Here is a 27,445-nt window from a genome sequence, read left to right on the forward strand (position 1 = left end):
CAGGTCGCTGGGAGTCGGCACCGCCTGATGGCAGCGAGTTTGTTGTTTTTAACGAGAGGATAAGGTGTTTTGCACCACCTCACACGTATGTGAAAGCTGAACACTGACCAGGGAAGACTGAAGAAGGCGGATGCGTGGAGACGCGACGCCGTGAAGACTATTGAGAGAAGGCCAGACCAACCTGTCTGGGAAGACCTGTAACCAGAATGCTTTGCTTCTTAGAAGCCAGGATGGCGAGACTTCGGCTGACATAGTTTGGACACGTGATCAGGAGAGACCAGTCCTTGGGGAAGGGAGGACATCGTGCTCGGTAAGTGAGGGGCAGTGAGAGAGAGGAAGACCCTCGAGGGGACGGACGGACACAGTGGCTGCAGCCATGGACTCCGGCACAGGAACCCCCGTGAGGCTGGCGCAGGACCGGGCAGTGCTTTGTTGTTGCGCTCTGGGTTGGAATCGATGGGATGATACCCAACAACGACAAAACTGACACGTCACGGCTGGGACTTGCACTTGCATGTGGGGCTCCTACAGTAAGGCCACTCAGCTGACCACCGAGTCTTTACGGCCTCAGCCCTTCTCGGTTGCCCTCCCTTCAGACAAGGCAGGGCCCAGGACTCAGTTCAGAGTTCTTGGTGCTGCCCATCCTTAGTGAACCAAGCCACCAGGTGCCCTGCCCTGCTCACTGGGAGGCTGGGTGTTGACTCAGTTCCCCTCATCTGGGATGTCACAGCTCATGGGCCTGATCAAAGTAGGAATCAGGTCCCCAGTTCAGGGCTCTATACCAGTCAGGCTATCCCAAGGTGGCGACCTGGAAAGGGAACCAGGGGTCAAATTCCTATAAGCCCACACTCTTCCTGCTCCAGGGCTTCTGGACGGCCTCCTTCCTGCCAAGGCAGAAGGTGGCAATGGGGACGTTGCCCTGGGAGCTGTAACCTGCTAGGCTCCCGTATGTGCCCCTCCCCCCATTGGGGCAACTCTGCCACCACAGGAAATTGCTGTTTGTACAAAAGCCCTGCCTCCAGACCGTTGGAGCCCAGCTGGTAATTGGTTCCTGGGCCCAAGGACTGGGGGCCCAGGGGTGCCGCCCTTTCACCCTCCCGTTGCAGGGCTAGAATCTGCAGGGCTGCCCAAGAGGCCCTGATAGGAGCCGAGCGGGACCGTGGCTTACAAAGAAAACCGTGCCGATGAATCCTCTCGACCTATGCAGGTTGCCCCCACCCCCCACATCCTGAGAGCCGCTCAAGCAAACAGCAAGCCTGCAGCGAGCCCCGCCTGAGCCCCACACTGGATGCTGGAGTCTAGCTGGGGGGGGGGGGGCAGGCCAGGTGGGCTGCTGGGCTCCTCCTCCCGAGCTGTGGTGATGTAGGCCAGTGCCGCCCAGCCCCCACTGTGCCAGCTATCCGTGGGCTCAGGAGTCTGCAGCCCCCCCCCCCCCACACTCATTCTGGGCGCTGACGGAGAAATCCAGGTCTGACCAGAGGCTGGCTGCTGAGACCTAGTCAACTGTAGCGTGAACAGCTCAGCAGCTGGGGTGGGGTGCGTGGGTGGGGGTGTCCTGCTGGCTGCAGCAGTCCAGCTGCCTGGAGCCCTTGGCTTGTGAGGCAGAGCGTTTCCCCCAACACACACCTTTACAGCCCAGGCTGCCCAACACAACAGCTCAGTGACGTCCAGGGCAGAAACAGGATGTGGGGAGGGGAGGGGGAGAGGTTGGGGGGGGTTTCCTGGGCAGCAGCTCAGCTGTCCCTGCTTGGGGAACTCCTTGGCCCAGGGCTTTAGAGCCCCAGTGGCACAGGGCAGCTAACCAATAAGTCGACGGTTCAGACCCAGCAGTGGCTCCGAAGGTGAATGTTGAGGCAGCCTGCTTCCATGGAGACTGACTGCCTCAGAAACCCTGGTGGAGGGGGCAAGGGGGCTTGGCTCTAGCTGCCCTGTCCTGTAGGGTCACTGTGAGCCAGCATCGACAGCAATGGGCCCTGATGGTTCAAAGCCACCAGCCACTCTGCGAGACAGCGTGGTCATTTGCTTTTCACCCGCACGGTGTTCTACCTGCTAGGCGCTGGCCTGAGACGGGGACTTGGCTTGGTTGATGGGGGCTGCAGTGAGGGGAAAGTAGGACTTCTCCACAGGGGTGGTCCTAGCCTGGCAGGGGCTCCCCAGCAGGTGTGGAAGGTGGGCACATGGGTGCTTCCGTGTGTGGGGGCTGTAATGTGTGAGTTTGGACCTCCGCGTTCACCTTCTTCCCGGTACAAGTGGCCCAACTGCCTGGGGGGCTTCCAGGGCCTCACAGACCTCAGCTGAACTGTCCCAGAAAAACAAAAAGCAAAACGAAGATAAAGCTGTCCTGACTGGCCCGGGCCACGGTCAGCTGCAGACCATACCCGGGGTTCCCATGGGAATGCGGGCAGGCTGGTGTCCAGGCGGCGTCTTCTTTAACCTGTATGACTCATCCGCCCAGCACCAGCTCACCATGTGGAGCGCCAGGCTGGGACAGAGCACGTCTGAAACCACGATCTCCTCACTAGAGGCACGCCCCCCCACACCCAAATGCGCACTTGCCTTCCTCCCTCTCCTCCCCTCCCTCCCAACAGGCTGTATTTTTCCACTGTGGTGTCAGGATGTGGACAGCCCCCATCCGTTCTCCCTGCTTTGGAACATCGATAAATTTCCCAGTCGAATCTGGTTTCCCTCTCCGCTGTAGCAACAAATTTTTTTTTTTTTTAAAGAGAGAGAACCAACACATATCTTTGCTATCTTTAGATATTTTCCTACCCCTGAGCGTTCCCAGCTCTGCAGGGCTGCAGACAGCAGCAGGCGGTGTGCAATACCGATCAATTAGTGTTTTGGTGTAAGGAATTGTGTCACAGAGCTGCCAGCTGCCAGGCTGAGCTGTTGCTACTGCCCTGGCCAGGGGTCAAGGCCACCAGGGGCCTGGGGACCTCACTGCCTACACAGCTGTCACCTCAGTTGTCCCCAGGCAGTACTTGCTTCAGAAACACCAGGAATTCTCACTTGATTTAAGGGAAGACCGGAAAGGAGACATTACATCAAAACAGTCCAGATGGAGAGCAAGACGCCTGAGCGAGAGCAGCCTGCGGGCGTGGCTGGCCTCCCAGTTTTCTAGCCTTTAAAATAGATTATCACCAACAGGATTTAAAGCCAGACAAGCTAGGTCACACCGTGGCTTCGCAACTGACCAAAACCCCCCAAACCAAACAAAAACGGAACCAAACTCTGCCACTGAGTTGAGACCAGCCCATAGCGGCTTGACTCTGGACAGGGCCGACCTGCCCGAGTGCTTAAGGCTGTAACTCTTCACGCTGGGGGAGCGGCTGGTGGGTTTGAACCGCTGACTTGTGGTTAGCAGGCCAACACGTAACCACTGCACGGCCTGGGCTCAGAGTAGAGTGGTGCTCCGTAAGGCTTTCTTTCTGTGGCTGATTCTCTTCAGACGTCGCCAGCCAGGCTTTCTGAGGTGCCTCAGGGCAGGCCAGCGTGCTGACCGTGTGTGACACCCAGGGACGCCTTCGGCAGTCATCTGGAAGCTTGAGCTCGTGCCTTCAGACCAACCAAGGCTGACACCTGGGAGGGGACGGGCATCCCTCACAAGGTGGCCCGCAGGCAGGCTGCCCTGGGGCCAGCAGGGTTCATCCTGGAGAAGGGGCTTGGGCCTGAGCAAGAGGAAAGACTCTCTGGAAGCAAAGTGCACCATTTGTGAAGCTTCGCGCTCGTGTCCCCTCTGCATCCAGAAGGCCGTGTGGCTGCAGGAGGCCAGTAACACCAGCCAGCGGCTGGAGCTCAAGCCCGAGTCACTCTGACTCGTATGACACAGCCTGTTCCATGTCCAGGGCTGGTGTGCACAGGTGGGGGAGCTCTCGGAAAGCACGTCCCTGCCAGGTCTGTCTCCTGATGTAAACCTGCACTCATAGTGACCACTGACCGCCACACACGCCGTCAGTCATGCTGACAGCGGCCCTCTCTGTGGGGAGGAGGCGGGGCTCCAGAGAGAAGGGGAGCGCCCCCGGCTGCTCCTCCAGTTCTCCCTGCGTGCTGCTGCTGCGGCCTCGGGAACCCACAGGGCAGTTCTAGAGGCGTAGTGGACAAGGAGCAGTTCAGCTCTGCAAGAGAAAGATGAGGCGGGCAGAGGACGGGGCAGTTATCAGAACTGACTGGAAGGCGCTAAGTCAAGGTGGGTGAGTGGGCATCAACTTGGTTGGTGCCCGGTCTGGTTTGGTTTAGTGCGGGGCTCTGTGGGCAAGGCCAGGAAAGGAGGTCTCAGGTCAGGGCTGGTGAGGGGAGGACAGGGAGGTCCCGCCACGCCCTCTCCAGCCACTGGACACTGACCCAAGCCATGTGGACCTAACCTCAGGCCCTCGACCACTGTGTGGGCACCTTCGCAGGAGTCACACGGCAGCAACTGACGGAGTGCTCAGTGGTTCCATGCTGGGTGGGGGTGACCAGGCAGTCCATCCCTGTGAAGGTGATGGCCTAGGACACCTAGGGGGCCGCTCTGCCATCCAAGGGGTCACTGGAGGACATAGACGGTAACAGCTTTGTCTCAAAGAAAACACTCCATCTCTGAGGCCTGTAAGTCGGAAGTGGGCCCTGGGGGAGTCGACCAGGCGCTACCCCACTGCCCCAACCACGATCACATCCCCCACAATGAGTGAGAAAGTCAGCTGAGTGCTTTCCCGACGCTGCCAACCCCTTTCTGCAGCGTGCTCACAGAACCCCGGGCACCAGCTCGCCCCTCAGGGTTTCCATCCTGGGGTAACCGTCTGGGGGCCAGGGGGATTCAATGGTCTCAGGGACACCTGATGTTCAAATCACTTTTATTCCTCGCTTTCCGACGTTGCTGTAGCCACTTCTGATACTGATGATGTAAAAGACATAACCGAGGATGCCTCAGGAACAGGGATCAAAAAGAAACAAGGAAGGAGCCCGGCTCAAGCCTAACGACATCCACAAACACCACTCGGGCACCTGCCCGCAGCGCCCACCGACCAGGCTGCCAGGTGCCTGGGTCACCTGGCCTCACCGGGCTGCTCGAGGCCCCCGAGGGCCAAGGCCGGGAGTGTGGGTGTGGTCGTGTAAACGGGCAAGCAGCCATCATCTTTGCCTTTTCATATATGATTTGGTTTAATCACTTCTGAGTACAACACAGTTCTTCTAAAAATAGAGCTCTGTTCTTGATCGTGCCCTTGGAGGCGAAGGGGAGCAAGGCCCGAGTGTCGCTCTGGAGACGACGGCCAAAGCTCACAGCTGTGGGCCAACGTCTCGGGGGCCCGGAGGTCACCAGCTGCCCCACAGCAAGGATGCACCACTGTCCACTCCAGGGCACCGATGAAGCACAGCTCTGCTCCGACCCCAGGGACGAGGGTGACCAGAGAGAACCAAGCCCACCGTGGCCCCTCCCTGGTGGGTTGGAACCTGCACATGGCACCGCAGGAGGCGGCCCTGGGAGCCAAGGTGAAGGGTGTAAGCGCACAGACACACGGGACTTACGAGAGTGGGACTGCAGGCGTCGAGCCCCCGCCCTGGCCAGTGCAGACCTGGGTTTAATATCACGGCACTGGCCGGGGTTTGTGCACAAAGATGGCAGTCAGGCTTGCTCGATCACTGGACCCACACCCCCCAGGGAAGAGCCTGGTTAGCTCCGGAACCCGAAGATGCCCTTGATGTAGCCGGTGAGGCCACTCTTGGCCTTCTGCTCCAACTTGTCCTCGAGGGGTGGGAACGCCACGTGGTTGAGGGCCAGGTCAAAGAACAAGGGCTTGCAGGGGATAGGCTGGAAGCCCGGCGGGAAGTGCACCAGGCTGGCTTGCTTGGTGACGAGAGAAGGGTCCAGGCAGAATGTCTCAAACCGCTCCACCAGAGGCTGGAGGAGAATCAGAGGGAGGAGGCCGCAGTAATCAGTGAGGGCTGCCCCTGTGTGCTCACCGAGCATCACCGCTTTGCCCTCCAGCCTCACCAGCCCCGCCCACGTTGGCCCTTCTGATAGGTCAGAGGCAGGGAGGGTCTGAGAGGCCGGACTCCCATGGTGGACCTCCTCACCCTGGAGGTTCCTCTGCCCAGACATAGGTCCTCCACCTGGCTCACTGGGGTCAGTCTAGCCACTGAGAGAGCTTTACATGGGCAGTTTCCAGAACTTCAAGGGGAGGTGGCAAACCAAGGAGATTTGCTTAGAAGTTAAGGTCCCTCAAGTCTGTCAACAAAAGGAGCCCTGGTGGCCCCGGGAATTAAGCATCAGGCCGTTAATCAAAGGGTCAGGAATTCAAACTCACCAGCTGTCCCATAGGACAGAGATGAGGCAGGCTGCCCTGGAAGCCCTGTGGGGCACCTCTCCTCTACGCTGTCCGGTCGCTGTGAGTCAGCACCCACTGACAGCAGTGGGCTGAGTTTACCCCTGGCAGTTTCTGACCCTCTGCCTCCTCCCTGGAAAGCCACAGCCCAGACTCACCTTATTGTCCTTGACCTGGGAGGCCACCTCTGTTTGGTGAGAGTCACTTGTATCTGAAAGTCCACAGGCATTCCGTAAGCACAGGCCTCAACACCCTAGAGTCACGGGTGAGGCCGCTCCCAGGAATCTACATCCCGAGTGTGCCAGCAGCCAGCACTGGGGAAGGGGCCCCCTCCCCACCCCCATCCCCTACTCTGCTACAACAGATGACAGTCAACAGTCACCGCCCGCAGGAGGGAGTATGAGGAAGAGGGGAGGGTCTAAGAGGGGTTCTGGAAACCCTTCTGCAGAAGTAAAGGCAGGAAACAATCAGGAACAAGAGGTGTGGATGTTGGCCGTACTCGAGGTTCTAGGCAGGGCAATCAGGCCAGACAGAGCAACCAAGGAGCCCAAATGGGAACGGGGGGGTGGGGGATGGGGTGGGGACATTACAGCCAGAGATCACCTATGTTGTAGGACACAAGATCAGCTCACACACGGGGACCAAGCAGCCCCGTCAGGAGGAGCAGGGCAGGCAGACTCACCCAGGATGGCGGCCGCTTGCAGAGAGCACTTTTCCGACCTCACTTGAGTGATGAGCTCCTGCACGTCGGGCAGGCCCTGCAACAGGTCAGAGTCAGACCGGGGCTGAGGGGCTCAGCCAGGGGAGCCGACTCAGTCCACAGGTCTCGATGGCACTGTTGAGGGAGTTTCGATTTCTAAAATGTTTCTATTCATGAAAAATAAATAAAATCCTTTCATAATGAAAAAGGTCTATTGAAACATAAAACATTATATTCAAACAAAAAAAAGGGGGGGGGGGCTTGGTCAGACCGATGTAATGGTGCCTGGAACTAATAGCAGTGGTTTTGCTTACATGAACTAAGTTTCAATGTATTAAGAAATAAACGTATTCTCGTTCTAAGTAGCTCACATAGTAACTCACATAATCTTCACCACCACCACCTAAGGTGGCCTGTACCCCTTTCTAAAGAAGAGTACCAGGGCAATGCCTTCTCTGGCCCTGCTCCTCCCTGGGCAGCAACAGGAGGCCAGCCGAGGCCTGGAGAATGCTCAGTTCCCAACACATCGGGCCAGAACAGAGAAGCATCTCATCGCCCATGATGATGCCCAGGAGCCCCTGTGGTGCAGCGGTTAAGCGCTCAGCTGCAAACCTAAGGTCTGCATTCAAACCCACTGCGGCTCTGCAGGACAGGGATGCCACTGCCAGCCTGCAATAAGGATGATGGCTGGCCACTGGGAGCGCAGTCCTCCGCTTTGCACCCGGGATTGCGGGGAAAGGCAGGTTCTGACTCCGCAGGCCCCCGGCGGGGTCTGAGCGCGTGCAGGAGGCCGCCATGCCCCCATGGCTCCGACAGACTCTGCACTGCTTCTCACCTGCAGGCTGTTCTTGAAGGCCCCGGCGTCTGTGCTCACTTCATTTGCGTATTTCAGGACCCTGTCGTACAAGACCAGGGCTTCGCTCCACTTCTTCACCAGCACGTAGGACTGAGCAATGAAGAAACACCTTGGGAACAGAGGGTACCACAAAGCTCTTTAAGTGCCAGGCCCTCCGACACAGCCTTGGTGCAGTCCCGAGACCCCCTCCTATCCTTAACCCGCGATCGTGCCCAAGCTACAGCAGTGCAAGCCCATCACGACGCCCTGGGCTTCACACCCTGCGACTCCGTAAGGAAGGAGCAGATGGGAGCCCCCAATCCCACACATACCCCCGTTCTTCTTGTTTAGGAAAGATCCAAAGTTGCCACTTCTGAATGGAAATCACTTCCCCGGCCCAACAGTCCGAGGGCTGCTCTGTCCACCCCCCCCCCCCCCATGGTAGCTCCTCTCACGACGCTGCCCACTGCCCAGGGACAGGCACACTGCGCTGAGATGAAGGAGCATCTCTGGTTCTGCTCATCAACAAACTCTCTTTCCAACACCTGTTGGATTTCCACCGGGAGGAGGGAGCTGGAGCCAGGGCCCAGCAACGCGTGTGCTCTGACTGCCAGTGGCTGGGTGGGCAGGCCTCAGATCCCAGAGACCCGCTCGCCATGCTGGGTTCAGCCCCTGCCTACCTGTAAGCCTTGTAGACCAGGGTCTTGAGCCCAATCTCTTTATGGAAGGCTTTGTCCTCCTCCAGGCCAGGAAGCTGGAGCAACTCCACCAGGTTCTGCACAACAGAGGCATCATACACTTGTGACAAGGAGGCCGCACACGGACCTCCTACGAACATACAAGGGGCAAAAGCAAGCCCGAGTTCAGAGTAAGGGCAGCAAGTCCTCGAATGTGTGACATGGCCACGGGGTGCCACTCATGTCCCCCTCTGCTCTGGAAGACTCAGCTCCTCTTTGCCCTCCTTTAAAAGCCCATTTCTGACGGGAGGGGTGCTTCTTTCTGGCTCAGACCTCAGCCCACTGGCTTGCTGTTCCCAAGGCTGCCTTCCTCGTGTGGGTGCCTCAGAAACCCTCCTGACTGACACACCCCTGAGCAGGGGAGCTCCAGTCGCTGGCTGCTGCAGAGCACTGAGGAGAGTGAGTGACACACACAGCAGGCGGGGGGTGGGGGTGGGGGTGGGTTGCTAGTAGCAGCACCTCCAGAGATCTGCTGCACCTGGGCTTCGATAGCTCAGCGGGCACCAAGTGCAACCGAGTCCCACTCCGCAGCCTATCTTCCCGCCCACCTGCAGAATGATGTCGTAGAGGCGGATCAGATCCTGGGGCCGGGGCGAGCGCTTGCTGTCGTCCTCAGGCTGCTGCTGCAGCAGGGCCCTCTGCAGCCCCTTGGCCATGTTCTCGTTGCGTCTGATGGCTGTCGACAGCTTGATGTAAGTCAGGTAGCTGGAAGGCAACAGATGCCAGCTGCGGGTAAGCTTGGGGGAGCGGGGGTCCCAGTCCTCTAGAGATGGGGCTGAGCTGGGGAGGGGTGCGTGAGGGAGAGGGAGTGCTCATGCTTTGGGACCTCTGGGTGCAGACTGTTGAGCAGTGTGGCAAGGTGGGGAGCACTAGCGAGAGAGCCTAGCACACTGTTTGATGTCAGCGTGAATTCCACCCTCCGTGTCCTTTCGTCCTCGCCACCAAGTTACGAGTGTCAGAGGCCAGCAGGGGTCAGCAGGTCTCGTCCCGCCCGGCTCCTCTACAAGGACAGCTCACGCTCATGGCACGGCCGCGTCCCCTCCTCGAGGAACGGCAGAGGGTTGTTAGCACACACTAGACCCCAGCCCCTACCTGGGCCACACAGGGACAGCCAGTTAACTGAGCCCCAGGTGGGTCCCTTTGGCGCCTGGGGGTGCAAACAAGGCAAGGACTTGACCAGCTGCTCCCGGAGGACACAAGGCCTCTAGCTCACCATCCTCCTTTGGCAGAAGCCAAGTCACCATGGAGACGAGACAGGGGACCAAGAGGCACAGCTCAGGGAATGCCTTTCAGATTCCACAATAGACATGGACAGGGGGTGGGGGGGTCAAAGTGACCCTCAAGTTCTGAACACAGACCTCCTAGCTTTTCCTACTCAGCTTCCAGATCCATCCGTTTACCCCAAAAGGCTAACCTCCAATTATCAATAAATCAATCAATCCACGATCCTACCTAAATCCAGAGGCAGGAGAATGGGTCCAAGGCACCCACCCACCCATTAACCGCCTGCCATCAAGTCGATTCCAACTCCCACTGATTTGTTACTGCAGAGCAAAGCAGACACCTATCCTTCTCCCGTGGAGCAGGGTGGGGGTATCTGAACCCCAACCCTTCAGCTAGCAGTCTCATACTTAAGCCACTGCACCACCAAGGCAAAGAGGCCACAACGCAAACTTCCTGGGCCTTGCAGCGGGGCTGGCCTGGCGAGGGGCTGGACTGGTCTCTGTCTGACACCGTGGCTATCATCAATACACGGCAGCCTCCTGCCTCTCAGGGCTCCATGCACTCAGCCACCTGGCAGGCCAGCCGCTGGCCATTCATACTGCCCCACGTGCCCTATGAAAGGAGGCCGAGGTGGGAAGAGACTGAAGAGAAGGTCATGTTTGTGCAGTGACAGTGACCAGCTGCCCGAGAAATCCAGTGTTACTGCCACGTGGAGAAGAGACTCTGACAAGCAGCAGCCACTTCACTCACAACCTCCCCAAAGTGACCCAGGCTCCTTTTGTGATCCCCAACGTGAAACTGGGGTACTTGTAAGAGCCCAGAGGAGAGAGTGCACTGTGGACAGGAAGTGTCGGGATGACCTCAGGATACCCTGTGGGGGTGGGGGCCGACTGGGTGACAAGGATGTGGACGTACCCTGCTGGCCATCAAGAACTGATGCTCACCAGCCGATGGACAGACACACAGATACAGAGATCAGTGGGCAGAGTCCAGGAGAAGACCATGCAAGCAGGAAGGCAGGCCTGGCCCATGCAAACCCCCAAGCCTAACCTTGTGTCATCAAGCAGAGGCCAAACTCAGAATGACCCAGCAAGGTGGGTGGAGCTGCCCCCAGGGTGTCCCGGGCCGTACCCGGCAAAGCCGAGTGCCATGGCGTTCCCTCACAGTGGCTGTGCTTGTCTGCTCGCAGCCAAGTGCTTTAACCTCTGCGCCTCCAGGACCCCTTCTCTGTGCACACACCCGCCTGGTGTTTATGACATACTACTACACACTTTTGCTCCTATTAGCCATGTTAGAGAGCACAGGAGCACCACCCTTACCTGTGCAGGTACTGCCGATTGGAGACCTTGCCTGACTCCCCATCCAGTGTGTAATCCCTGTGTTTCTGCAGCGAGCAAAAGAAGGAAGGGTAAGCCAGATGGCCTGACCCTGCATAACCACCTCACTCCTGCAAGGGCCACGGGTCCTCAAACACGCAGCAGCCACCGCCACCCCTGAGTCCGGGCCCACTCCAGTAGCCAGTGGGTCCTCAAAGATTAAACATGCATGTGGACAGGGCCACTCTGCTGCCACTGGCACCGCACAGCGGCTTTGAGGAAGATCACTGAGAGCAGGGACCAGTATGGTCTCCTGTTACACAGGCTCTAGGCCCAAAGGTCCCCGACCCACTATAAGGCCACGGTCCTGCATCACAGGGTCCTTCCAAGTGGAAGAAGGAGGCAGGAAAGCCAGAGCTCAAAAGTTGACGCCAGGACGGAAGCTGCTGTTGAGGAGATGCTGCACTGCTGGCTGAGCAGGGGTACAAGGGGCACAAGCTGGAACCCCCTCGAGTGGCTGGAGGGAGGGAGCGCAGCCCTGCAGCCCCTCTCCAGACTCGGTGGGATGTCTCCAGTATGTATTAAGGCGCCGGGTTTGTGGTGGTATGGAGTGGAGAGCCCAGGTCTAAGAGGTACTGAATGATGAGGCTATTCTTAGGGGAAACAAGGCCAAAAGGATCCTACCACCGGACAGACCCAGGGCTATGCTGGGATGGTCTGTTGACCTAAATTAAAAATGCCAAAGAGAATCCTGCACTCAGGCATCTGGGAGTCTGCGAGGAGTATCCTACCTGATCTGGTTCCAGCTCCTCCCGTACAGCCTGGACCGCGTCCCGACACTCACTGAGCACGGACTCGAACAGCCGTTCCTTGGTCTCCTCGCTCTCGGCCTGGAAAAAGGCAGCAGGGAGGAAGTGACTGTCTCCTGAGTGGTCCTCAGGACGGTGGCAGGAGAGGAACAGCAGGGCTAGGTTCCCACCATCCCACCAGTCACCCCAAAACACTGAACAAAAAAGACCACGTGCCTGGTATGCCGAGCCCCACCTGGTAAGGCTCTCCCATGGGTCTACTCACTATGTGTAAGGGAAGACCAGCGCTCTTCCGTGGGGTTCTTTTCTTTGATTTTTAAAAATCATTTTACCGGGGGCTTATACAGCTCTTTTCACAATCCATCCATCCATTGTGTGAAGCACGTTTGTACATATGCTGCCATCATCATGTTTGAAACATTTTCTTTCTACTTGAGCCCTTGGTATAAGCTCATTCCTGCGCCCCACCCCATGGACTCTTGATAATTTATAGTTGTTTTTTTTCATGTTTTACACTGACCAACGTCACCCTTCACTGTGGGGTCCTTTTCAACCCATAGCGACCCTACACGTCTGGGGAGATTTTTCCCTGTGGGCTCCGAGGCTGTAACCTTTCACAGGGCAGAAAACCTCATCTTTGACCCCCGGGGGCGGCTGCTGGTTCCAACTGCTGACCTAACATAGTCACTGCACATCACTTACAAGACAATGAGATTTCATCTTTGAAAAGAAGTACCCCATAACTGATCTAAAACAGACGTCTACCCAGCTGCTCTAGAATCTTCCACCTCCAGGCAGCACCAGCCCCCACCTTCCCTAGATCTTGGGGCTTGGGGCTCAGCCTCCTTCCCCAGAAGCTCAGCGCACAGCAAGTCTCCCTTGGCCCCAGCAAAGCGCAAGTCTTGTGTCTGGGACCCACCAGACTGTCAGGTCCAGAGCAATGATGACCAACAGGCTAACCAGCTCCCATCAGAACCGCTCCCCATCCCACCCCAGCACCTGCACGGGGGCTGCTGAGACCCGCTCCCTTGTGGTGCACAGCAGGTGGACAAGTACGAGGTGACAGTCTTCGCACAGGTGCAGGGCGTCACCCCGTGCTGGGATGAGGGAAAAGGTGACTCACAAGCTGCTTGCTGCCAAACCCCACGTCACCCTCAAGAATCTGGCTGGGCAGGTGGGAACGACCAAAGGTGACGAGGAGGGAAACTGGTGTGACTGGCAGACCCACTCCGAAATTCAAACATCCACATTCCACCATTATATTTGACTTCCCACAGAAGCGAACACTCAGTGGGCACAAATAAGCCTCTTGACATTACGAGGACCTGTGAGAGGGCTCAGGAGAAAACCAGCCCGCCCGCTCCTTGCAGTGAGAGCCAGGGGCAAAAAATCCCGTCTCCCAAGTGTCTGCTGCGGAGTAGCTCCTATCAACCAGCCCCCACCCCTGCTGCTCCCTGCTGGGGAGCCCCCAAAGTCCATCCACACCGAGGCTAGTCCTCACACTGTACCGCCCGCAGCAGGGTCATTCCCACAGGGCTGAGTGCTGGGCTTGGTGAAAACACACGGGTCTATGTCATCGTGCTATCTTGTAACCTGCTTGACAATGTCCTGGTTTTTAAGATAAGAAAGAGCAATCTCTGAATTCCACGAAGATCTTTGAAGGCATTTCCCTTGGCTTCAGCCCCCATGTCAGTTGTCAGTGCCGCCTGGGAGGCAGCGCTCCGCTCCTCGCTACCATTCCGCACGTCCAGTCAGCGAGGGTGGGAAGCCATCTAGGCAGGCACGGCAAGGCAGGCTGCTTGGCCATGAGGTACTGCAATTGAGCAAGACCTTAACAAGCGGAATACGACATGCGCACGGGCTGGTGGACACTGAAAACAAACACACACGCACATGCGCGTGTGCCCCCAAACCCAGGCACACCCAGGCAGAAGAGCTGCTATCTGTTTTACCGACCTGCAAAGCAGCCAACAGGCCCCACGCCCCTTCTGACAGTGACTGGGGTGGGAGGTGCGCTTTTCCAGCTCCGCAGCAGGACCGTTCCCCGGCCATGCAGGGTGCTAACTAACAAGGCTCGGCCCTCTGGGTGGCAGGAGCACCCGCTCGCTCTCCTGGAGGGCAAGACCGAGTCGGGGGAAGCTGGAGCCAGCCTCGCTGGTCTCACAAGGCCCACACAACGCAGGACTCAGACCAGTGCGGAGGAGCAGGCTACCGTGTCGGCTCCATGGTCTGCTGGGAGGAAGCCGCCCGCCCGCCTTCTGCTGGAGGCCTTCAGTACCTTCACAAGCTCTTTAAACAGTAATTTTGTGGAGCTATAATAAACACAGCGTTCAAGTCACACTGGTCTTTGAGGCCAGGACATTCCTGAGAGGACAAGGGTCAAGAAACCCCATCAACTATGTTCCCCCTGCGGCCCCCGACCTAACGAGAGAGTATTTCCTAACACAAGTGGCAGGCACTCTGCTTCTGGCTGCTTCCCAGCTGTGCTAGGAACCCAGAAAACGCTTCACCCACAAGCAACGTGCTGCCTCTTAGTCTTAGTCAGAGAGATGTGTGGTCAGGGGCCATCAAGTCGGCTGCAGCTTACAGTGACCCTGACAGACGCTAGCTAGCTCTAGTCCTGCAGGGCCCCAGCCGCCTGGGGCCGCGTGCTGCCCACAGCTCCGGCTGACTGCCCAGAGGAACGCCAGCTGCCATTCAAACGAACGACTTCCTGCGTGGCTCTCAAGACTGCAGAAGTTGCTCGAAGGTGGTCACAGGATGACAACGTGTTCCAGCACATCTACCCAGAGGAGAGCTGGGCAATGGAGCCAAGCCTCGCCCAGCGTCTGCTCCGTCTGGGAGAAGCACCTGGAACCTTGGTAAAGAAGAAACAAACAAGCCTCTGGTTGGCGAAAGGAGAAGTCTTCTTCCTTCTACTCACTCATCAATCCTAACTGAAGACGAAGACCATCAAGCCTGCAGATACTGCAGCCCCATTTACCCCAAACTGTAGCCCAGCAATGTCTTCAGCAACCACCAGGGACAATTCAAGTGAGATCAACTAGCTTCCCCCAAAGCAAAAGAGAAATGACTATTTCTACAGTAACAGACAAAACAACATGAAGAAGGGTTGGCTGAAGGGACTAAGGATTTTGTGGTTTTGGATTTCAGTAGGTGAATCATTCGTAGTTCAAGTCTTTTCAGTCTGATAGTGTATCTCCCTGAATTAGTGCTTTCCAGTGTACTGCTGCTTTAGTCTTTTAGACCAACCCCCCAAACAACCTCCACCTGCTAGTCATGAGCTGGGGTGACTAACCCTTGCACCCAGTTCCCAGAGGGCGGTCAAGGCCAGCAGCAGCTGGGTTAGGGGCCACTACAGGCCAGGCCCGGATCTCCAGCCTCACGACCACCTCCACACACAGGAAACTGATGGAGGGCGGGCCCATTTTATATGCTGCCAAATCCAGAGTGGCACCCAGGGGCTTGGGGTTCTTCTTGGAGTTACGTCTCAGCTAGCCAAAGGGCATTTCCCAGATTTCATGACCCGCAGCTCACTCAACCAGCTACAGTGCCAGGCACAGCACCTAAGGCTTTAGTTAAACCGGACTTGACATCGTCCTCAGATTGCAAGCAGGATTGATTTGGCTTAGGTGCAGCATCAGCTCAGCTGATATGTGTGCGTGTGTATTTTTTTAGAAAGCCCTGAAGTGTGTAACTCAAGAAATAAGCTGCAAAGCCATTTCTAAGCTCCGAGTGGACGGTATCGCCCTCAGAAGGGGAAGCTCCATGAAGAAGTACATTCCCGACAAGCCATGGACCCCGTCGGCACACCTGGTTTGCTGGAGGCGCTTCATGAGCAGTGTGAGAATGGGAAGTGGCCATTCTCAATGAAGAGGGTCAGCTATGTCACTTTCCAGGGTTGGTGCCCATCTTGTTTGTTGCCTACTTCTTTTATGCCCTAAATGTGAACGTAAAATAGTAACTGTTTGTGTCAGAAAATGGGTCAACACAATGTCCTCACTTCCAGCAACCTAGTCTCTAATAGGAGTGAAAACCTGGGAAATACGTCCAGGCAAAGATCCCCATCGTCACCTTCATTATTTTCAGTGCTTAACTGTGGACCGCAAATGCCCAATAATAGCTTAAACAGACATTACAAACTAATATGCGCCTATTATCCGTGTATGTCACGCTGTTTTCCATTGCCTTATACGCAGGTGAAGGTTGCATGTGAATTGTTGTGCTGGAACAGAACACTGAAGACACCACGGGCTGCTAAAAGGACAAACGGACCTGTGCTGGAAGAAGTACATCCAGAGTGCTCCTTAAAGGCGAGGATAGCAAGACTTCATCTTACATCCTTTGGACATGCTGTCAGGGGCTGACTGGCCTCCGGGGGACATCACGTTTGGTAAAGGGAGGGCAGTGGAAAGAGGAAGGTCTTCAAGGAGACGGCCTGACCCCGTGGCTGCAAGAACGGGCTCAGGCGTACGGACAATTGTGAGGATGGAGGACAGTGCTGACACCTGACAACATCTGTGTGTGCCACAGAGCCACGTCCACTCTGACTCCACACTCACACTCGGAATGAGCAGGACACTGGACTGACTGCCGCTGCATTGGCTGAGGATAAGTGTTTTCGTCCCTAACGATGAAAATCAAAGCTATTTCTCTTGCCAACAGTATCAACACTTTGCTCAGCCTTGAGCTGCTCTGGAAGGATCCAGATGCCCATCCCTCAGCCACAACAATGACCCAGTTTGAGAGCCAGTTACAGAAACTGCACAAACACATGCCTGCAGCAACGGTTCACTGCGAAAGCAGCTGCTGCCCGCAGCTAGGAAACGGTCTACGGACTCGGTCCAAGCTGGCCCAAAGGGGGCGATTTTAGAAATGGGGCAAAAGAAGCTGCCCCAATACAGGCCTTCATTCCCTATGACTAAAAAGCAAGAGAAAGAGAAGTTTGGGGGAGACATCCCCTATGCACCCCCCCTCACCTGGGAAGCAGTCCACCACTGCCACACCTATTGAATCAGAACTGATTCATGTGACGAAGAATAAATATTTGTTTCAATTAATGGTCTGCTTAGTCTGGTTTCATCAGGGCACTCTGTACACATCCCTTATTAAGGAGCCTTCCTTGGTGGCACAGCTGTGGAAGGGCTTAGATGCTATCCAAAAGGTTGGCAGTTTGGATCCATCAGTCACTCCAAGGAAAAAATATGCGAAAATCTGTTTCTGTAAGGATTTACACACTTGGAAAACCTATGGGGTAATTGTAATCTGTCCTTGTGGGGCTGCATAACCACCATCCACTCCTCAGGAGACAGCAGAGCTTTCAACTCTCACAAAGAGTTAGTCTCAGAAAGTCAAAGGGGCAGTTAGTTCCACAGGCCGCTGAGTCAGCATCAACTCAAGGGCAGGGAGTTTTATGGGACTGCAGAGTTAAAGTTGATTCAGTAGCAATGGTTAGCTTAGGGTTTATTTCTCCTGTTGTGGACTGAACTGTGAAATGTGAGGGGGCTTTAAAATGTGGACAAAGGAATTAAAGAGCAGTAGGATTTTTCTGGGGTCTTTCTGAAGCCAGCAGGCACTAAACTGCTATTGTGAAATGAACATGTCTTAACGAGAATCCCCTGCATATTGAGCATTTAAGATATTTTAATAAAAACAGGACCCAAAACGTATAGAAGTATTCATTCCAACAAGTTAAAAAATAGTTACAACCTCTAATGAACACAAAGCAGAATAAAGGAATGTATCCTTTTAAACAAATTAATACAACAAGTGGCAAGGGTTCTTCTCGGGGACTTTGGACATGTTATCAGGAGAGGCCAGTCCCCAGAAAAGGACATCGTGCTTGGCAAAATGGGTGGAGAAAATGGAAGACCCTGGAGATGGGGTGCTCGGGGGGTGAGGCAGGGCTGTGTTGACAGCGTGTGACACCAGTGACAACATGATCTGACACACACAGGAAACCCCAAAGACTCAGCAAGAAAAGCACTGGAACCAATTACAAGACTCAGCCAACTGGCAGGGTACAAGACCATGCAAAAATCAGCCAGATTCCTCTACATTAACAAAGAAAACTCCGACCGTTAACAATAGTCCCCACAAAGATAAAATCCTTAAGGAGTAAACTTGACCAGGGTGTAAAAGACTCACACAAAGAAAACTGTAAAACACTGTCACAAGAAACCAAAAAGGATACTTATATTTTGGGAAATACAGATGTTTCCATAGCTATATGGAAAAACAAACCATGGTCATGGATAGGAAGACCTAACATGTTTAAACGTCAATACTATCTATGGGGGCTGCAATATAGTACAATCCCAACCCAGGTTCTAGCAACATACTTAGAAGAGGTGGAAAAATTGAAAAGACTAAATAAACAAAGCCCTACTGTAGCAGGAAGAAGCCTCACATCGTCCATCTCAGAGCCTACTGCAGCCACGGCAGTCCCAGTCTGGCACCGGTACAGCTGCCACAATTGAGAACCAGAAGCAAACCTAGCCACCTGCGCTCTTCAACAAGGGGCACACACCCATTACATGGAGGAAAGACGTCTCTTTATCACGGGGTGCTGGCAAAACTGATATCCACTCGCAGAAAAATGAAACGGCCATACACACAAAAACTAAGTCAAAACGGATCTGAATCTAAAACTGTTAAGATCATGGAGAGGGACAAATTTCAGGGTCCTAATTTAGGGCATTAAAAACTCTATCAGACTAAAAACTCAAGTTGACAACTAGTTGCCACTAGAAAAGGGGGAGCTCCCCCACATGAAAACATCGATGCGCATCAAAGGACCTTTCCAGAAGAGCATCCAAGGACCGGGCACACATCCGACAAAGAACTGATCTCTGGAGGGCACAGAATATACTCCTCAACAGGGAAAATGTCGAAAAAAGAAAGGATTCCGTCAGCCAACACACCCATGAAGACAAGGTTGTGATCATTAGTCTCTGAGAGTTACAAATCAACACAACAATGAGCGACCTTCTTCCCCTAATAATAGCAACAATAATTAAACACAAAATGCTGGCAAAGGTGTGGACCACCGGAACTCTCATACACTGCTGGTGGGGCTGTAAGTGGTGCAACCACGTGGAAAACATGCCCTTCCGTAAAATACTAGAGCTACCACACGGATCCGGCAATCCTACTAGGTACATATCATGGAGAGAGGAGTACTGACGCGGTGGACAGAGGCACATTGTGTCCACGGCAGCAGAGATGGAAACCGCAGCAGATGATCGGGCAGACGACAGTCCACACAACAGTGAAGACCAGACGGCTCGGTGGCACGTCTCACACCACGGGTGAGCCTGGACGTTATGCGGGGGGTCAGTCAGTCACAAAGGACCAGCCCTGGAGGAGCCCACTAATGTCGACATCAAAGAAGGAGACATGCTTGGGGGCTGTCAGGGATGGGGGAGGGCGGGGAAAATGGCCCACTAGGCATTAGATGCGTCTTAACTCCAGGGACAGCAAAGGCAACACAGAGACGGAGGAGGAGGTCAGGACATGAGTGAAGCAAAGGACGACCTGGAGGCTCCCAAGAGTACACTGTACAAAACCCCGTAGTAGCCAGCGATAGCCTACATGTCGGTACACAGGTAGGTGTGTACGCTGAGCATGAGAGGGACGGTTCTGGGGAGTACATCCTTCAGCACGTCCCAGGGGATTTCAAAAAGTTTATGGAGGAAACTCCATCCTCTTTTAATTCTACTTTTCCAGGAGTCTTTTCAAGGCCCTTAAGCAGGTGTGTCAAAGGCTGTCTACATATGCAAATGTACATGCTGCCAAGTATAACACAGGGGACACAGCCATGCAAACTTCTCAGCTGTCATCAAACACCTCGAGGTCCCGAATCACTGCCGACAGAGCCATCATCTCAGGTAACGTCTAGGTCAAGTGGCATTATACAGCCCATAAAGACAATGCACAACACCCTCCTTCAAAGCCTGGGAGCACCTGTCGAAAATCACAACGACTGGCTTCTTTCCATCAAGGACAGAGAAAATTAGCGACTTGAGGAAACAACCCACTGGTCGGAGCCTGTCAGAACTCGACAGTGGCCTGCTACCGCTACCAAATACTGTCCTCAAAATAAAGACAGAGCAGAAGGGCAACATAGGACAAAACTGAAGATCCCGAGAAAGGCCAGACTTACTGTGACCCTTAGATGCGCTGCAAAGCTGGGACGGAGCCGGTTCCCAAAGATCACCTTTCAGCCAGACGATAAAGCCTGTACCGTGAACAGCTCACGTGTGAGGACGTGCCTCTTAGATCAACCAGTGAGAGGCCAAAATGGTACCCCCCCACCAAAGAAAAAGGTTCAGAGGCTGAAAAAAACGGGTGAATGGAAAGGGGACCCCAGGGAGACATGGGAAGAGCACGTTATGTTGAGGGGGTTGCAACAAAGACCATGAAGCACAATGTATTTCAACTGTGCGGTGGGAAAATAACTTGCTCTGCAGACCCCCACACAAACAGTTAGCAAACAAAAGGAACGTGGGTAGAGGAAAGATGGGGTGGTGGAATTCAATATGCAGGACAGGGCACAGATAAACTCATCGGTTGTTGAAGACTGTCCGCAACACGGCTCAGCAACAGATCACTGAGCACAACAACTCGGCACAACCGGAGAGGCCCATGGGGCATGTCGCTTGAGGGCCCGCAGCTGACACAGGCAGCAGCCTGGCTTTTTAAAGATGCCCTCCACGCTATAAAGTGACCGATGGCTGGCTGCGTCAGATAAACATGGAGCCCTGGCCCTGCGGGGCTTCTTTGCTGGCTCACTCCAACAAACAGGCAGCACGGTCAGGAAGCGCATTAGTCAGTCAGTCAGTGGAGCTTTGCATGAATGTTACAGTTACACGTCAAGCGCACCTAAAACAAGAGATTCTGGTTTGGCTGGGCTCTCCCTGGGAAGGGCTAGGCAGCCAGGACAAGAGGTCAGGGAGATGCCAGTGCATGATCACTAAGCTGCTGCACCCCCTGCTGGACCATCGGTGCCGCCATCCTCAGGCTGACGGCCTTCTCCACAGAGGCGCTCCTCCATAAACTCCCTTTCGAGAAGTCGTTTTGCTCAAGACGGTGCACCTGGACACTGGTGTCAAATCCCAAACGGCACCAAGAGCCGCAAACCCAGGCATCTAACACACAAGGTAAGCAAGCCTCCGTGTACAGGAGACATGAGCAGGCGCTCCCTCCTCACCTGGGCGATGGCCGCTTCGTTGTCCGCCAGCCCCAGCAGGAAGATGCGCACTTTGTCGATTTTCACGGGGACCGTCCTCCCCCTCCACTCCACTTCACTCATGGTAGCTGCCTGCTTGGCTCGGGTCTGACTAATCAGTGACTGCAAGAGAGTTTTACGAAGGTCAAAGCTTTCAGCACATGACAATAAATGCCCCGTGACTTGTCCCCTTTTCTTAAAAACAAATCTCCGTGCTGCTCTCAGAGGCGCTTACTCAGCAGGGCAGGCTCCCGTTCAGCAATTTAGTGATACTGGTTCCGTTCCCCACAGCGGGGCATGCTCATCAGTTCTGCTCTCAAGGAACCATGTTCTGCTCATCTCGATTCCCTGCCCCGTTCACTCTCATCTTTTTAAAAAAATCATTTTATTGGGGGCTCTTATAACATTCCAGAAGTCAATTTATCGAGTATATTTGTACACGTGTTGCCATCATTTCCAAAACATTTTCTGCTTGAGCCCTTGGCATAAGCTCCTCTTTTTCCCCCTCCTTCCCACCCTTGTGAATCCTCGATCCATTATACATTGTAATTATTTTTTCCTATCTTACACTGTCCGTTGTCTCCCTTCACCCACATTTGTTATTCATCCCCTTGTGGGGGGAGGCTATATATCCAACTTGTGATGGGTTCCCCCTTTCTCTCCCTTCGCTTCCTGGGCCAGCCCCAACCCTCATGATATCACGACTCCCACTACTGTTCCTGAGGGGTCGCACTGTCATCTTTAAAGCCACTGTTGACCACTGGGTCTCCAACTGGAGATGGCCTCTTGAACCCAGCTGTCAGTCAGCTACAGGTGACCACAGGGACAATTTCAGTTCCAGGTGTAAAAAGAGTCTCAAGGGCAGGCAAGTGGGCTTGGGGAATCCTGAAGTCTCAACCAATCCAGGAAGCCTAAGTTTTCTGCTTTGGTTTCCAGGAAGCTGAGGTTCTATTCCGTGTTTCTCCCCCATGTAATGGGGGGCCACCTACTGTAGCTCTGACTGGAACAGTCGGAAATAGTAGAAGCGTGCCATCTAGTTCTGGTCTCCAGGAAGACGAGGCCAGGCCCGCCGATCAGGTTCTTCTTTCATCCAGTCTTTGGTTACCTTCTTTCTCTTCTGCTCCAGATGAGCCAAGACCAATAGTTGGATCTTACATGGCTGCTCACAGGCTCTAAAGACCCCAGACGCCACTCAGCAAACAACGTCCGTGAATGACACTGTGCCAGTGGATGAAACCATGGCCCTAACCCTTCAAAGCTGGAAATGCAATCCCACGAGGCGTTTGGCTGCCAGTTAGCATTTTATACTTGTAGCTACTCCTGTGGTCTCGTCTAAGAAAAGGTGGCGTCTGGGTCTCCCCTGTGCTGTACTACATGCAGGAGTGTCTGTGCGCACAGTCACACAGAGGTGTGTACATACACAGTCGGACTTACAAAAGCCAGAACTCGTGCAGGGCAGAAGCCTATCACAGAAGAAAAATTCAAATACTTCCCACTGACAGAAAGCAGTGAGACTGCACACTGTCACAGGCACAAAGCCTGCCGGTCGGAAAAACACAAGGCAGTTGGAGGCGTTGGGCTCTGGGTCCCAGGCTTCCCTGTACCTAGGCACACAGCTAACGTGGGCCCCTGCATATGCAGCTACCTGTATGGTCTGCCCGGTCTCCTGAGTACGGAGGCCACTCTCCTTGCCTCCTTCACGCCCCATCTTCACTCACGGAAACGCACCAAGCAAGCAAGCATGGGAGGAGGTGACACGGAGCCCGCCCCGCTCAGGCACAGCACGGGGAGGAAAGCACATGTGTGCACGTGGCGAGCACAGTCAATCTCAGAGAAAGCTGACTGAAGACCGCTGTCAGTATGTGCCAAAAGCTCCTAACATGTACCATCACATTGGCAGGAACTGTCACCGAGGGAGGGAGGCAAACCCAGGAAGGGGCGGCTCGTGGCAACACTGTCCCCACGGGACCGTCAGCAGACAGGAGGGGCACATGCAGCCACGAAAAGACGACATCGGAGTGAACATGTCCTTCACGAAATGGAAATGAGCATGTGATTTCACATTTAAAAAGGAGTCTTCATTACTTCCTTAGAAAAAGAGATGTAATGATGTTTAAAAAGTTGAATAATTAAAAATTGAGACAACTTTTTTTTGTTGTTGCTGAAAATGTAAAATATAAAATGCACATGTTCACAGCAGCTCTCCGCGGACGACAAGACTGCAGGTTACGACATTTCTCTCACAAGACGGAGACGCACAAATGGATTACCTCCAATTTTTCTGCCAGGAGACCTTCAGTGCCTCCAGACCGCAGTCTCATCTGCATTAGTTCGTTGATGGCTGACTGGTCCCCTGAGAGGACAGGGAGGGAGGGGAAGAGAGAGAGAGATCTTTAAGGATCTGTTCTCTCAAGAACCACCAGATTCAACTGGCCCTTAACAGAGCTCTGCCTGCTCTACTAGCAAACACTCAGGGCCGCGGGCTGCTCAGGGGTGTGAGGCAGACTGCAGGCAGGGACGGGCTGTCTGGACGTCAAGCAGCCCTAACTGACAGTCTGTATCTGTCATGAGAAACCCATGCCAGGACGGCTGAGGAGGAGGGGTAGAGAGTGAAATAAATCCTCCAAGCTTGCTGAGACGGAGCTGGCAGTGCCATCTGCCAATCCGCAAGGCAGGTGGGAGCCGGCCCTACTCACCGATGTTGTAAGCACAGTAGCGGATGTTGGGCGAAATCTCCTCCACCCGCTGGTTATACAGTACCGCCTGCTCTTCAGTGAATGCACTGGCCAGCTTCTCGTAGATGGTCCTGTAAGCAAGGACACAGCAGGTTTCAGAGGCCACATTAAAAAAAAAAGTGCAAAGACGTGACAGCTAAACCAAATGGTTTTCTGAAGCTTTTTTTTTTTTTAAAGCAATCACTGGAACTGATGTGTTATGATTTGTACCATGACACCATCATCCCCAGCAAAAGTGGGTCTGCAACCCTAACTCTTCCCCCCTGTGGTTATACAACCCCGTTTGGGAATGCTTTTCTTTGTTGCATCAATGAAGCAGTATAAGCACGGGCCGCATCTTGAGCCAATCGCATCTGAGATCTAAAGGAGCTTAACCAAGCAAGCGACCAAGCAGAGGGGGCAAGAGATCAGCCATGAGAGATGCCACCCCCTGTGGAGATCCCCAAGAAGCCGAGGGACAGGAACTTTTCACAGAGCCGGCGGTAAGCGAGCCTTCTAGAGCCTTGTGCTCAGCATGCGTGAGAACACGTGTCTGTCAGCAGAGCCCTCTGGGGGCATTTCAGTGGCAGCAGCCCTTGCCAACCGAGACACAAGTGTCGAAGAACCAACCGTCCTCGAGGAAGAAGGAAAGGCACTGTCCCAACCGGCGTCCCCAGAAACGGCCGCGACCTTCTCTGTAGCGCACATCAGAACAGCAGGAGAACTTACTTGCACTTGTTAAAAGCCTCGATAGCGGATTTCCACTCCTGATGTTCGAAGCGCAGCATCCCCGCAAGGTACGCCGTGTAAGCCTGAAAGCGACCAGGACACGAGGCACAGCTTCACACCTCAGGGCAAGCCCTGGGCTCCGCCCCCTCCGCCTGCTTCTACTCGGACCTCAAGATACAGTCCAAGACAGGTTAATTTTAAAGGATTAAAAGCTTAATTAACTCGTCAAATGAGATTCAGAGGGCATGACTTCCTCAGGAAGGCTTCAAAATTAAAAAATAAATATGTAAGATGATTTTCTTCATCCTACCAGCTTCCTGGCCATAACACCAGAATACACAGGTGACTATGAAATGACGAAACCCACCGTTTCTCTCTTGTTAAAGAACGTCATTAAAATACGTCGTTCCTTATTGGGTGCCTCTCCCGGTACGAGATGCCAGTTTTCCATGTACACTAGAGGACGCACGGCCTTGCTAAAAAACAGAGCTAACTGCTAAAAACTGAGAGCTCAAACTCTGAAGCAAGAGGCCTCACTTCACCTTTTAAAAAAAGAGCTGAAGTGATTTTCCCTTCTGACTATCGGTTGAGAAGGCCAGAGCGCTGTTCTGTTTGACTAGTTGTCTCTCATCTCCGGACGGGAAGACACTCGCCTGGGCCTCCAGCTTGGTCTTGGCGTCCACCCGATTGCTCTCACACAAGCGTTCCAATTCCTCCGCGTGCTTCACGGCTTTGCGTAAGCGGGACAGTAAGTGGAACCGTTTCCGGGGCTCGGTGTTGGCTTCCTGCTTGAGCTGCATGGCGTAGCTCCAGGCTCTCTCGGCGTCCATCAGAACCAGAAGCAGGTATCTACGGCAAGCAGAGAGGGACACATGGGGGAGGGGACAGGCCAGAGCAGAGGGCTTCTCTGAGGCACCACCACGGATCTCTAGCCATTTCTCTGCACTCCCTCACGACTGCTTTTCTCTGTCCCAAACGGGCCCTCGCCCACACTCCAGCTGACCCCTGGTCACCTTCTCACTCGACAGCCTGGTACCCGCTCCCTCTCAGCACCTCCAGACTTTGACCTGTTTCTTCTCCCCTATTTCCCAAAGGGAGGCCGGAGTGGCACGCCCCTGGGCCCTTTCAATCACACTGCAGCCCAGTCAAAACCCGAGAGGCAGAGCACCAAAATACACTGGAGCAGGCTCGAGGGCCAGCATGCCTCGGCTCTCTCAGCACCAGCACTTCTGCGCTCTGAGATGCTGGGCAACACGCTCACCTTTCTGTGGCCCCACCTCCTCCTGCCACACCCACAGACGCACAGGACCAGTAAGAGCTCCCGTCTGCTGTTACTCCTCTCTCCCAACTACAGCTCTGATTTTCCTAGGGGCCCTGGTAGCGTAGTGGTTATGCGTTGGGATCAGCAGTTTGAAACCACCAGACGCTCCAAGGGAGCGAGACGGGGCTTCCTACCCCTGACGAGCCACGCCTCGGGAACACACAGGCAGCTCTACCCTGTCCTATGAGGCTGCGCAGAGTCGGCATCGGCTCCGTGGCACTGAGTTCGGTTGTTTTTGCTGTTTTAATTATTACTCTTCAATTTTACCCCGCCTCTCTTAAATAAAGCATCTCTCGAGAGCCCAGGCGTTGAAATTCCGTTTCTGTCTCTTCCTCACTCACCAACATCTAACCCTAGACATGCTGCTACGCCTCAGCAGGGTCTCCTCCTCAGCTGCTGACTGAGCCCCAGCACACCAACCTCAGAGCAGGGGCGAACAGCCGTCCAGACACCAGCACAAGTGCTGGGACGTGATACCACATGTCCTCTCACCTGTGTGCCAGGCCAGCTTCCTCCGGCCAGGCATCCCCTGGCTTCGTAGCCCAGCCCTCCCGCAGAGCAGACGACACACGTGCACGTGGTGCGGGTTGTCTTGTAGTGTCTCCTGGCTTTCTGTATGGACCAACAGGTCTCAGCAAGACCACCGTATACAGGGCTCAGGAAGTTGGCCTCCTACCTCTTTATACTCAGTATGGAGTGTGTTCAGCTTTGGCCACACATGGGACTGAGGGGCTGAAACTGCTCTCTAAGGACCCAGGAGTAAATGGGTTAGGTTCAACAGGCCCCAGGGTCACCACTTTGCCACAGTAGCAAAAGCAGCGTGAGCAGTACCTAAGTGGATGGTGTAGCTGTGTTCCAATTAAACTTTATTTATACAAAACAGGTGGCAGGAGGGACCAGGTGGCTGCGGCCCCCGCTGAGACTCGCAGAATAAGCAAACGTGAAGCAGGGAAATGCATAACGCTCCTGTAACAACCACCAGATTTCCCCAAACACGTCTTGAGCTAAGCCCGCAGACCTTGCAATCAAGTCCTAGAACTCTTACCTATACTGCCTGGGCTCTAACCACCGGCGTCAGCATTCACCAGCCCCCTGCACACCCCAAACAAGCAACTTGATGGCCCTGACTCAGCTCCCTGTAGGCAGGAACGGCACAAGTGCCCACGCCCTCGAGTTGCTGAACCAATCACAGGCAAGGTCTGAAGGGTCTGGAAGCGCTCCCTAAACCCATCAGCCACTTCAGCTGGCACTGCCCACAGGACGGCGGTACCTGTTATCCGTCAGAAGATCCTCCGTTACTTTCTTCCCTGTGAACTTGTGCCTGTTGCCCATCTTGAAGCTGAGTGTCTTCCGGAGACGTCGCTGTCTGCGGGAACAGTAGCCCCTGTCAGAGAGCACAAGCACAAGGCATTCCATCAGACGGGTCATGTTTTAAACGGCAAACTCTGCAACATGCCAAGCTCCTTGGGGTGGGGCGCCCATGTGTGGTTACCATCTGTATCACGTCACCTTGCAAACATGCAGTGGACAAT

At 54.6% G+C, this 27,445-nt stretch overlaps 1 protein-coding gene across 1 annotated transcript in view; it reads right to left on the bottom strand.

The window, feature by feature from the left end:
* Positions 1-4,812: 4,812 nt before the first annotated feature.
* SRP68 (signal recognition particle 68) overlaps positions 4,813-27,445 on the bottom strand; it is a 32,105-nt gene continuing 9,472 nt past the window's right edge. Inside the window, exons 3-16 of the mRNA XM_075562242.1 lie at positions 27,184-27,297; positions 25,246-25,441; positions 24,593-24,675; positions 23,846-23,955; positions 23,420-23,502; positions 21,132-21,272; positions 11,903-12,001; positions 11,115-11,179; positions 9,120-9,276; positions 8,515-8,609; positions 7,835-7,964; positions 6,982-7,057; positions 6,458-6,510; positions 4,813-5,875 (exon numbers count right to left, since the gene is read on the bottom strand). Coding sequence (XP_075418357.1) covers positions 5,648-5,875; positions 6,458-6,510; positions 6,982-7,057; positions 7,835-7,964; positions 8,515-8,609; positions 9,120-9,276; positions 11,115-11,179; positions 11,903-12,001; positions 21,132-21,272; positions 23,420-23,502; positions 23,846-23,955; positions 24,593-24,675; positions 25,246-25,441; positions 27,184-27,297 — 1,630 coding nt within the window. The 3' untranslated portion in view covers positions 4,813-5,647. The remainder of the gene's footprint in view (positions 5,876-6,457; positions 6,511-6,981; positions 7,058-7,834; positions 7,965-8,514; positions 8,610-9,119; positions 9,277-11,114; positions 11,180-11,902; positions 12,002-21,131; positions 21,273-23,419; positions 23,503-23,845; positions 23,956-24,592; positions 24,676-25,245; positions 25,442-27,183; positions 27,298-27,445) is intronic.

Source organism: Tenrec ecaudatus, chromosome 10 (assembly GCF_050624435.1).
Source record: "Tenrec ecaudatus isolate mTenEca1 chromosome 10, mTenEca1.hap1, whole genome shotgun sequence".
NCBI lineage: Eukaryota > Metazoa > Chordata > Mammalia > Afrosoricida > Tenrecidae > Tenrec > Tenrec ecaudatus.